The sequence below is a fragment of the Coffea eugenioides genome, chromosome 3, assembly GCF_003713205.1.
Source record: "Coffea eugenioides isolate CCC68of chromosome 3, Ceug_1.0, whole genome shotgun sequence".
NCBI lineage: Eukaryota > Viridiplantae > Streptophyta > Magnoliopsida > Gentianales > Rubiaceae > Coffea > Coffea eugenioides.
Window position 1 is genome coordinate 3,166,139 of NC_040037.1, and position 12,724 is coordinate 3,178,862.

General features: G+C 36.3%; 1 protein-coding gene across 3 annotated transcripts; it reads left to right on the forward strand.

Annotated features, from left to right (window-relative positions):
- The first annotated feature begins 4,476 nt into the window (after positions 1 to 4,476).
- Positions 4,477 to 11,071, forward strand: LOC113764766 (cyclin-T1-3-like). Of its 3 annotated transcripts, none has more exons than XR_003467689.1 (7): positions 4,477 to 4,615; positions 5,370 to 6,012; positions 6,182 to 6,263; positions 6,697 to 6,831; positions 6,988 to 7,163; positions 7,619 to 9,961; positions 10,263 to 10,352. XR_003467689.1 is itself a non-coding variant. In XM_027308746.1 (7 exons), exons 2-7 carry the CDS (start codon positions 5,375 to 5,377, stop codon positions 10,818 to 10,820), a joined length of 1,209 nt encoding a protein of 402 aa, XP_027164547.1. In that variant the 5' UTR covers positions 4,477 to 4,615; positions 5,370 to 5,374; the 3' UTR covers positions 10,821 to 11,071. The 3 variants fall into 3 exon arrangements, 1 of the variants encoding a protein (XP_027164547.1); XR_003467690.1 differs by having other exon boundaries at positions 7,619 to 9,966; positions 10,263 to 10,350; XM_027308746.1 differs by lacking the exon at positions 7,619 to 9,961 and adding an exon at positions 10,789 to 11,071 and having other exon boundaries at positions 10,263 to 10,408.
- The last annotated feature ends 1,653 nt before the right edge of the window (positions 11,072 to 12,724 follow it).

Below are 12,724 nucleotides of genomic sequence, written 5' to 3' on the forward strand. Positions count from 1 at the left end.
AGTACATTTGGTCCGCCTTATAATGGGCACATGGGGAGGACGACACGAAATACTAAAAATAGTTATTTTGGTCTAGCTGTTTGTTACCCAAAGGGAAAAAAAAAATAAAAGTCTTTTTTTTTTGTCTAGCAATAGAATATCAAACTACCTTAATGCAAAATTCAAGATTTGTGATTTTATGCATTAGATGATTGTACTTGTGTAGATTGTACGAGTTCTAAGGCGGGTGGTACCAATTTCTACACGTGGAACCGTTCATTATATGCTGAGTGCATATTAGGATTCTTAATTATGCCTATTTTAGTGTAATTTTGTTACTCCTACTAAGTTTGTTGGGTCAATATCTATAATACAACAATAGGAGATGTATTTACAATTGAAAACCAGCTTCTTCTCTTTATATATTAGTTTTAAAATAGATAAGGAGGTGTGGTTCTAATCATTTGGGATGGTAGCAGATTCCTAGTTTGAGATGCCGCATTGAAATGAATCGGATCTGTTCTAAAGATTTGTTTCTTGTAACCAATTCTAGCAAAAATGTAACGTAGTCTATTGACAATTGGCACTTAGCAAGCTAGCAGCTAGTAGCCGTAAGCTAGTCTAACTATGGACAAATCTCATACTTATCCTGTTTTTCCTACGCTTGAAGAGATGGATAGGGTTCTCAATAGTAGATTCATTTTAGTTGTTGATGGAATTAACTAGTTTGAATGCAAGTCATCTTTTTTTTTTTTGGGTAGAAATGAATGAAAGTCATCACTTTAAACAGTTTTCTTATATCCCGTCCAAGAATGCCAAGGTGGAAAGTTAGCTGGTTCTTCTAGCACCAAGTCCACTCATATCTACAATTCAAACTTTGAACATACTAAATTTTTATGAGACTTTCCCTTCATTTATGTTTACATATCCTTTGCTCTGTCTTTTCTTTTAATTTTCGTGTCACTGTGAAAATACTACTGTCTTGAATAAAAAAAATTCACAGGACAGATCGATTTGAAACTATAAGATTTCAGTTATTATGATGAAATAAGCTCCAAACGGCATCCAACGTTGGAATTCGGTTTTTCAGCTAAAAGGGTTCTGCAATTTCATTATTATTAATCTTCATCCTCGATTCCTTCATTTTTTTTTTTTTTTGTCAGTAACGATACATTTGTAAAACTTATTCTATCCTAATTTAGGGAGAGGGGGAACCTAAGAAGGCTGTGGTAGGGGCTAGTGGGTATGCAGACCCAACTAGATCACGGGAGTGCTATGGCACAGCCCTTAGATTTTTTTCGCTGCAGGTGAGGTTTGAACCCTCACCTACCTACGGAGTCATTAGCCCAGTGGTTGATTCCTTCATTTTCTTTTCGTCCTTTTTTTTTTATACAGAATGCATAGGATCCATATTTGGCCAAGAAGCAGATGACAGGTGGTCATTGAGTTGCACAAAAATCTATATATTTCTGCATCACATTGGACAGGAAAGTAGCACAAAAATGCAATAGGTTTTCACAAAAAAGAAAAGAAAATTGTTTGGATAGAGTATTATTTCAAATAATAATTACTGTAACACTTTTTGTGATGTGATGTATGTGAGATAAAAAGGTGGTTGGTAATATAAAAAGGTGGATTGAAAAATGTATTTATGATGCAAGTGAAAAATTTTTTGAAAAAATTTGGTATCCAAACATAATACAAACACATCAAATAATTTTCTTGAAAGGGGGTTCTCATAAAGGGTCCAAAAAATAGGACAAATTTGTAGTACTACCCAAGTATATACATATATGTATATATATAAGACTTAAAGAGCTGAATGATAAAGAAAGAGGGCATTTATATTTCTACAGCTTTACAGAAGATCTCAAATTTTTTTGATGGGTCATAGACACAAACCATATGGGATTCAACTTCGAAACGTCCCTCTCTTTACACATCTTTCTTACTAAATTGCCTGCACGTCCCGATCTAGTTCTACTATTGCTAGCTACAGTCGTACGCAGTGGCGTTTTTGATTGCATATAATTTGGTATCACGTGCTTCCAATTTAAAAAAAAGGTGGTACACAGAGCTTGAAAGGGCCAGTTCGACCATTTCTTATATATAATACGGTGCCTCCGCCAATTTTTACAGTAGATAATATTGGAGTAATAGATTACATGCTAGCTAGATCAGCTCTGATCTCTGAGCATGTACTAGTTGTTTAGCTGTTTTGTTTCTGTAACAATGGAGTACTATTATTAGTTTTCTTTTCCCTCCCTTTCCTTTTGACAAATTGTACTCCCACTCGGCTTTGATTCATGCCTTGGAGAGTTGTTCAAAACATTTCTTGAGAGCCAACTTCGGCTCAGATTGGACTGATCATCCTCCCATCCTCATGAGGCCATCACTAGCTAGCTTGGAAGCCCTGGAACATCCATGGCTGCTGCTTTTCAGATTATCATGAAAGAAAAGAGACGAAAATGGAGCACGGTGAAAACGAATTTTTTTCTTTTTTATTAATGACTTGCATCAATTTTACGCTGTACAAAAGACAGCCAAAAAAAAGATCCCAACACAAATTCTACTAGTATTAGATATTTGTTCATATGAAGTTGTGCTTCCTCTCACCTTCATTAAAATGACGGCCTTCTTTCATATAGTATATCTCTTGCTAGTAATAACCAATATGCCAACAACACAGTACTCTTATGGAGAAGTGGTAGTACTAATAAATTTCACATAATATATGTTAATCTGCAAATTGGCGGTCCATCCTGCCGCTAATATTTTCCTCATATTCATTTTAGTGGCACTGGACGAGGAAGGACAAATTGGTTCCGTTCGTATATACTAAAATTAAATTTGTCTATTGTCAGGTGTATCGGCTGCATCAGAGCAAAATGCAGGGCGTACTCTAAAACTACAGGAGTTACCAGTTAGCAGGCATCGATCACATGCATGCATGAAAACTGAAAAGGGATCAGCTACGCCTGTTTACAGTTAAGACAATTAAAGGTGATCTAATTGTGCACATCATCTGGATTAATTGGATATTTGCTTTAAGAAATTATATTATTAAGGACAATCTTGGACTTTAATTTTGGGAGAATTGAACAGTATCACGTGCGACTGAAGCATCGATTTTAAGTTAATTGCATCTTCCAAAACGCGCCCTATATTTAAAATTCAGATGCACAATCCTCAAGTAAAGGATCTGTTTTTAGAATCCCCTGTCTCGAAATTACGTTCTGTCCCCGTTTGTCACGTACTTGTACAACTGTCACGTGTATTGATGCATTGATAATTCAAGCAAACTGAAAATAAACTCGATCAACAAGTCAAGCAAATCTTTGACTTATTGATCGAGTTTGTTATCAGTTTGCATTGAGTTATCAATGCATCAATACACGTGACAACTGTAAAAACGCAAGACAAAGAAGAGAGAAGGTAATTTCGAGACAAAAATTAGAAACGAAAGGATCTATAGTGTAAAATTGTCATATTAGATCAACTTAGAAGTAGACTATTTGTCTTCTAATTAATCTAGTAATCTTCTGTCCGTTAGAACAACGACCAATCATTCGGACTCCGAACAGTTCGTGTCTGATTCAACTCTTACTGCTATTATCAAACAAGTTTGATAACAATAATAATAATAAACCGCCTAAGCAGCCTTGATATTTACCTCGTGAAGACTCGTACAAATTTTGCTTCTTAACCTTCTTCTCTTCATTTTTGAGAGGCGCGGTTGCCGAATTGGGGCAGGGTAAAATTTGAACCAAGTAATTGCGACCAAAATATGTTGCTAGCACGTGCATTGAACGGCTGAAAATTTGATTACATCTGTGATTTACATATAGCTCTTGAAGCTAATTTGTTATTTACGCAAATTACTTCTACAGTTTGTCTCTGTGTGTTGACAGTTGGATGTATGAAAATACACATATTAGAATCATACTCAAGACTTAATCTCAGTGAATTATTTTAACTGATTAAAAATCAATTTCTCTGATGTTCTCATTTTTTTATTTAAATTATAAATTTTTTAATAGTCGAAAAATCCTAAAATTTATAATCAATTAAATTTTTTGTTGGTTCTAATTATTCTTGTAATCACACTTTTGATAATCAGATTTTGCAAGCAAGAACAAGGTCTTAAGAGAAGGAGGCTAAGTGCCAGCTGGAAAAGGTAGAGGTGGGAGAGCCCTGATTGGACCTACGTGGCTGTTTGGGCTCGAGCGTTAGCCAGAATGGTTTCAGAGGCCCCGTCACCTCTTATTAGGAACCCAAAATATGAAAGCTTCAAGCCCATCATACCCACTATTCAGTCCTGCTAATTATCTCCAAGCTTCATAGATCTCATGAGGAATTTACTAAGCCTACCAATAAATTAAGAAAATGCTGTAGCGTAAAGCGGATTTTGTTAAAAATTTGGGGACTCAAGGACAATTTGAAAAGAAGCAAAATGGGTTGTTGAAGTTGTACGTCTAATTGTCTCCTACATTTTTCTTCAGTTCATAAAATTATTTTCCTGACTTCACCGCTTCCCCCAAGTTCCCGGCAGAACCATTCAATCGCGACCCCTAATATCAAACCTGGCAATTTTTTCCACTACGGCGTCTTTCGATCTGCCTCTCTGCATAATCAGGTAAAGATATTCATCACCTTCATTTATCTTTGATTATTGTTTTTTAAATTTTTCTGGTATATTTCAGTGAACCTAGATTTACAAAAAAAAGTTAAAAACTTTTAAATTTTTTAAGGCAAAGTTTTTACATGCTTTTCTAATTGCTTCGATCTTGGAGTTTTTTGTTTAGCTCTGATTAGAGGAAAAAGTTGTCCTCTTTTTGTCAATAATTTGACTTTTGTGGTTTTGTAATTTTGTTGAATTTGAAATAGCTAAGTTGCTGTTGAATTCGCTGTTTCAAGAAATTAGCTATCTATAAACTTTTCTAGATATGTGGTATATTGTTTTTTGTTAAAATTATATTGGAATATAAATTGGGTCTTGGATGTTGTTAAGATGAGAATAAAGATAGAGAGTAGTGAATTTCTTTTTTTTCTTGCCGAGCTTATAAAGTCGGTCTTCGATGTGTATCTTTTGTCGATGCAACGTTTTCTTCCTTGGAAACTTTATAAACCTTATATTGAGGATTGGGAAGCCGAAATGCTGAAGGGGGACGGGGATTGTAAGAATGGAACTCTCATTCTATGACAAGGAACACAAACATTAAAGGCTGGGCATATTTGGTCCCGAAACTTTTTTGCCTGCTTAAGATTGTGGTTCGAACAGCCAATTGATGCAACTTTTGAAGCTGAATTGGATTTCATTAACGAGTTCTGAACATTTTGTGTCTTGGAACAATTCTAACTTGTTTCTTTGATTTGGTAAAATGGAACAGGAATCATGACTCTTGCACAAACTTACCATTATGGACAAAGTGGTCCTTATTATGGTGACTCCATGTCCTATGGTAACAGACACAATGATACTTCTACCAGCTCAGCTGTTACTGCTGACTACAATCACCACTTCAATGGAGATTTTAATTACATGAGGAACTATGGTGATCGGCATGACTTCTCCAGAAATTGTAGGGTGTACAACTACAATAACAAGTATTATGCTAAGCCTGAAGGTGCCCCTTCTTTGAAGAGGAGAAAGTTTTCGAATTCTACTTGGGAAGACACTGGCAGGTCTTACCAACAACCCTATGTTCATGATAAGATTCCCTCTAAATGGCCAAGCATTTATGGGAATTTCTCTTCAAATGACAGCACCTTCTATAGTCAAGCCTCTTCGGCATACGGCAGCCATTTAGCTGTTGCTCCGACCACTAGGTCTAATGTAAATGTCCATTACCCTACTTCCCCTAAGCGTGATCGGTCAATTTTTGAGGATGATGATGATGTGTTATTTATGTCGAGAGATGAAATTGAGAGGTTCTCTCCATCAAGGAAGGATGGTATTGATGCGAAGCATGAAACTCATCTGCGGTACTCATATTGTGCTTTCTTACAGAATCTTGGACTCCAGCTAGAGCTGTAAGCTCTCTCTGCTCTTGCTTTCATGTGGTTATGTGATTGTACTAGGATCTACTTCCAAGAATTGTTCTCACTTGTCCAGTTATCGCCAGTGCTTTTGAATCTGTTCACTGAATTGTTTCTATATAAGTTTTATTTAAGGAAATTTTTGTGCACTTTGTGATTGCAGGCCACAAACAACCATTGCGACTGCTATGGTTCTGTGTCACCGCTTCTTTGTTCGACGATCACATGCTTGTCATGATAGATTTGTAAGTGCAAAATTTTTTCCTGGTTAGGATTTGATTTAGTATGTCTCTTTCCAGAATGATGTTCAAGGGCTCAGTTAACCAAATGGTAGCAGAGTTCCCGTTATATATACTGAAGGCTTTTCAATAAATCGCCATTTGGCAAAAAGGCATCTGGCATGTCTCTTTCGCCAATAGAGTGGAGTGAATTTTGAAAGGATGAAATAGCTCTTTTTGAAGAGATAATTGGCTTTGGCTAATTCAAATTGAGCTTCAGAACCTGGATACTTATAGATAGGAGTTCCTTGCTGCACTTTATCTTCCTCGTCATATTTGAATATTGTAAATCTGCCTGTATATTATAACTTTGGTTTTTCCAGAAGTGGTTATGTATTTTATGTATTGCAAATTTGATAGAAAGCAAAATATGCTCATTCCTGATTGTATGTTGCCACAGTTGATTGCTACTGCTGCTCTTTTTCTTGCTGCAAAGTCAGAGGAGACACCTCGTCCTCTTAACAATGTCCTGAGAGCATCATGTGAAATTCTCCACAACAGGGATTTTGCTTTTCTCTCCTATACACTTCCTGTTGTAAGTCTCTCTCTCTCACGTTTGCTTGGGTCAGTGAGAGTCGCTCATAGTATTGCTAAACTATGTTTTTCTGTAGATTTGGTAGTTTTTGCTGATTATGAAGCCTGCAAGTACTACTTTGTCTGATATTCTTCACTTATGATTGATTCTGAACAGGATTGGTTTGAACAATATCGAGAGCGGATTACTGAGGCAGAGCAAATGATATTGATGACTTTGAATTTTGAGCTGAGTGTGCAGCATCCATATACCTCTCTGACATCCACACTCGAAAAGCTAGGCTTTTCACAAACTTTTTTGGTGAATCTGGCTCTCAACTTGATTAGTGAGGGGTAAGCTTGCTAGTGCCTTTTATCTGTCTTAAATTGGAAATTGCCATTCAGAATTTGGACTATTAGCAATGTGCTGGTTATGGAGCTTTACATTGCGACCAGTATATTCAAAATCAATGTACTTGTGATGACTATGTTTTCCAATTGCATTTTTCTGTCTTAATTGTTTGTCCATACAGAGTTTAGCGTGTACATGTAATATATAGGCAAGGCTTAGATATGACCTTTTTCTATCTTGAACTCGAATGGCTGGGTGAATCTCAATCACTCTGCTGACAGTTTGAGACTTGCAGGCTATTGTTAGAGTGGAATGGACTTGGTTCTTTTGCTACTGGTTCGCTTTTGGGTTTGCAATTCTTTGTTACTTGTGTGAACTTGTTTATATCTTCACTTGTTACTCTGTGCAGTCATTCTGGCATGGGATATTGATCTTTTGGATTGACATATAATTGCAGGGTCTATAGAAGGATTATCGTGCTCGCCTGTTTGATATTCTTAGCTGGCGGTTGATATGCTGTGCATCCAATCTTTTGTTTCCTTCTGAAGTTGACTGTCCATATCTTGTGGATGCTTTTTTAATGATGACACCTTAAGCTTCGTCATTGGCTATAAATGATAGTGACAGATGCTACAGAACCAGTTTTGCCATGCCACTGATCTATTTTCCATTCTCATAGATAGTCTAATCTCAATTCAACATGTTGACTATTCTCTCGGTTACATACAGGATACTGAGGGGTAGGTCAGGGAATTCAAAAGATGTTTGGGGCTGATTTTATCTACAGATTCTGATGAAAACTTAATCATTGACTTCCTGTAGGGAGATAGTCAATGTCCCATATCTTAATAATCTTCCTGTGAGTGGTGGTCTGCACTGGGTGGGAAATTGTCAGATGTTGAAATTTTAGGTTGAGTTTGAACAAAATGCACACACCAATTTACAATGGTGTTACTCACTATGTGTGCACATCTCTTTCCCTTGATTTATGGCCCAACTTTGCCTTCCTAACCCCAATTTCACCCCAAATGGACAAAAAGGGGGATGAGTTGTGGTGATTATCGTGTATCCTCGTCTTTCTTGTTGGCTGTATGCTGGTGGTCTGTAGGACCAGGCTGATCATTGACTAATACATCATATCTTGCATAGTATGATGTGTCACTATGGGATCTTTAGTTGTGCTTTAGGTTATAATCAGTGCCAACCATGGTTATGCTTTAGGTTGTAATGAATGCCTAGAGACGTGATAGTTGTACCTTCTGCCTTAAATGATTTGAGGTGTTTCTCTGGCGTTCAATGTCCAAGGAGTGAAGTTTTACTGGCCTGTCAATCATGTCATCTCTTGGAGATGACTTTGCCCATTCAGTCTGTTCCTGAATTGACGCTCTCTCTTAAGATGCAGGCTTCTATCAATCTAATCTAAAAATTAGGAAAGATTCTGAAGAAAAATAGTTCAGAAAAAAATTGTTCTTGACACCCTCATTGAGAATGAGGCATGAAATGGGAATCTTGAAATTTAGTTCTCCACAAGGTCAGATGAATTTGGAGTTTTACACCCGCAAACTCCAGGAGCTCTTATACCTTTTTATACTGTCGCTCTGGTGGGATTGTTCAGACTGTTCTATTGCAAGTCTGTCTTGTGATCTTCTTATACATTAGTTATAATTATTCAGTTGCTATTACTAAATAAAGAAACAAATGTACTAGACAAGTTTTTGCCACATTGAAGACTTGCATTTGCTTATTTAGTATAACCTGCTGCACATGGAAAAGGTAGTGACGATTGCTGGATGGATTGAATCTCTCTATGACTACCAGTAATGATGGGCTTGCAGTATGTGTTTGAGGTAAATCTTTATGGTGATATTCATGAAGTGGAGAGATGATGAAAACATTGGGTCTTGCCCAGCAAAGATGTAATGTACTTGTCTCAATTGTTACTTGAGTTGGTATTGGTTGTTGGTCGTTTTTCTTTGAAGATTCTGTGTTGTTGGGACACAGCATGTGCTCTATATAAATTATTATTCACAAATAATATGTCCTGCATTCCATGATTAGTTTAATCTAATCATGGTATTGCTGGAAAAGAAAAGAGTCCTGCATTTGTCTTCCATTTTTTTACACTCCGAGATTGTGGAGGAAAGTTCTTTTTGCTTTCTGGGAGTTGTATGGGTGGTAAGATCTGTTTAAACACCACATGAAAAGGGCAGTGGGCATCTATGGCCTTGTGCCTTCCTTTTTGCTCTGATTCAAAAATCTTTATATATTTCCAGAAAATAATTTGCCAACCAAAAAAGTTAGAATATGTTCTCATCTTCTATTAAGATCCTATTTTTTATTTCCTTGCATTCATTTATTTATATATATCTCTATGTATGTATAGCATATATTTGCCCACAACTATGTACAGTCTGCGAAGTGGTGCATTTAGCTTTCATGTGCTTGTCACATGATTGCTTGAAAGAATTGTAACAAATTTTAGATTATATTATGTATATGAAATCCAGAAGCATAGAAGTCTCCAGTTGTGTGTGTTTTGACTTTCGAATAAAGGAGCAGAAGCTACTGGCATTGAATTCAGAACATCAATGCGTTCAAGTTGCAAAATGTGTTGGTTGTTCCTGTTTACATATTCATTTCATATGCATGTATTTCTGGAGTTGGTATGCTGCTGCAGCAGAGCTCTGGCTTGATTCCCTCGCTAGGTGGATAAAACATAGTTGCTATATTTTGGTACAATATCAACATTCTGCAGAAGATTCTTGGGTTTTTCCCAACTCAGTTGCTGATTGTCTAGTTGGTAAGGTTAATATGCCTAGGCTTGCCTTTTCCTTTTCTTCTATGGAGGTTGAAAAATTATTTCACATTAATTCGTATGTCTAACTTGAATGTTTGCCAACGGTTGCTTTTTAAGTAATTTTAGATCTGATTGTCTTCTCAATGTGTCATATGTGGTGTATAGCGCGATGTGTTATCAGTTGTAGCATTCCAAGAGATGGTTTGTTTGCCCATGGCCTTTTATCTCATTTGTGCTAAACAAGTTGAGAAGTTATTTGGATACTTGTACCATTCTTTATCTGAAATTTGGATTAACTTTGTAGGTTGAGAAGTTCGCTGTGGCTTCAGTTCAAACCCCACCAGATAGCTGCCGGTGCTGCATACCTTGCTGCTAAGTTTCTGAACATGGACCTTGCTTCATATCATAATGTTTGGAAGGAGTTTGAAACGCCTCCAAATGTGCTCAAAGGTATATTACACACTTTCAAATGTTTTACTCTGTATAGCAGGTGCAGTCCACACCCTCCCCCCCGGGCTCCCCTCATTATTTCGAGTTAGATATCTGTTCTAGTTGTACATGTAGATAAAAGGTATCTTTGTTTATATTTGGTCTTTATTTATTCTGCGCATGTGCCTGCGCACTATAGTGAATCGGTGATGCTTCTTTAAGACTTGACCTGGCTTGATATATTTTTATGTGACATCTTGTAAGATCTCCTTGGATATTTATTGTTATTTTTTAGGATTAAAGATCGCGAGGACACCAAATAAGTGTACCAGAAGTCTTCCATCTGCTTGTGGGATATATGATCATTTCGTGCTTTACATTCAATTTTAATTTTGATGCAGATATAGCGCAGCAGTTGATGGAACTATTTTAGAAGATGGAAGAAGATCAGCAGACTAGGAATCAGTCTCTTTTGCTTTCGTGGTGTAAATCGTCTACTTAAATACTTTAATATGGTAAATGGCTGTATGATCGGAGGATGAACAGCATTGGAGATTGTAGAGTACGTTTTGTAGTTTCCTCGAGGAGACAAGTACCACTGATGGTGGCTTAGGTTGCTGAACTTCTTGGAATCGGTTGTTTCATATGGTGAAAGCTGGATGACCAGTAAAAGTTACCTTTACAGTCTCTGTCATCTCTGCTCTTTCTTGCTTCAGTTTAAACGTGGGAGTTGGAGTTGGCCAGCCAATACCTGGGAATTTAGGAGGTGTTTGGTAAGTGGGTTTTAAGACAAGGAATGGGTTTTAATTTCAATCATAATTATACATAATTTTTGTTTAAGGTCAATCGGAATCAGTTAATTTGTTTTATAGATCTCTTTTATGTTATGGGTTTGATAATTAACTACTAAAGAGTAGGGGGTTTTATCGTAGACCCCTTTTATGGGCCTGATGATTAACTACTTAAGAATAGGGTTTTACTTATCTATTATCATTTATTACTCATTGAGAAAAACTTTTATTACCCATTACTATTCTTCAGTTCATCGTGCTTCAATTCAACGGGATCAACTGATTGACTTGGTCGACTCAATTTGATTGCGTTTTCCTCTTGTTTTGGTTTTTTTTTTTTGGGTTTGTGTTGTGGGGGGGGGGGGGTTGTTCTCATATTCCATTTCTCAGCAGTTTGTTTTTTTTTTTTGATGTAATTAGATTAAAAAATAGCGTAACTAGACTTTAAATGTAGTATAATTGAATTGGAAAATTAGTTTAACAAAATATAAAATTATTAATCTAGCCCGAAATGGAGTAAAATAGAACTTCTTGAATTACACCATTCTATCTGTCGTCAGTGCACCGGACCATTTATCTACCCCGAAACTTGATACGATGAACTGATGAAATTCATAATATGCATGCAGAACGTCTCGTTCCTTCTCAAATTTTTTGCTAAAATGCAAGATTATTATTGCGGCTAGAAGGCTGTGTTCGATATGATAGTGGGATAAAACTTTCATTTCTCTTATTTTTACCATAATACGTATCCATGATGCAAGTGATCAAAGATCCACTGAGCTTGGAATCCTTTCTTGACCCGCTTTATGAGAAGAAATAAAGAGAAACTAAATTTGTTTGGTGAACTACTTTTCTAGAACGTCTATTTGCAGATTAATTATATGATGATAAAGCTTCAATGGATTGATATAATTGTACAAAGTACATATTCCTGCTATCATATTCTCCCCTCTTCCTCAAGCTCTCAATCTGCAAATAAAACTTTTCTTCTTTTCTTTACCCCCATATAAATCTTTTCCTCCTTGCTACCCTGCACTAATCTTTCAAGCCACAGGATGGCTTGACTAATCTTTTCAAGTTAATAGCAATAAGTTTCTTAAGATTCTAGTCTGCACTTTCAGGGGCCAATTTTCTAAAAAAGTGAAATAAAATTGAAGATATTTTTCTAAATAAATATAAGGGAAGAATTAATTTGAGTACGTACATGGAAATAATGAATTGAGTTTAAATCAAGTGTTCTAACCAAATATATATATGGAACACCCATCGTAAAATCCACAAAATAATACCAAATGATTGGTTACTGACTTGGCTTGCTTGTTCCTTGTATCAGCCGGCAGCAATATGACTCGACAGGCAAAGCAATATAAAGCCGTAGCAAAAGTAACTGATCGAGTAATATCTGATTTCAGGTACTCACGCAAAACAACCTAAGCAACCGAATATGTCAACCAACAAATCAACATTCCATAAAATACCCATTCTAAATTCTTGTATATATGGGGACAAAAGATCATTCTCATCATCTACATATAATATAATG

Bases quoted from the DNA above. Each gene is read 5' to 3' on its own strand.
- LOC113764766 (XM_027308746.1), top strand. From the start codon at position 5,375: ATGACTCTTGCACAAACTTACCATTATGGACAAAGTGGTCCTTATTAT. The intron at 6,013-6,181 runs GTAAGCTCTCTC...TTGTGATTGCAG, and splicing joins CTTGGACTCCAGCTAGAGCT to GCCACAAACAACCATTGCGA. The intron at 10,409-10,788 runs GTATATTACACA...ATTTTGATGCAG, and splicing joins GCCTCCAAATGTGCTCAAAG to ATATAGCGCAGCAGTTGATG.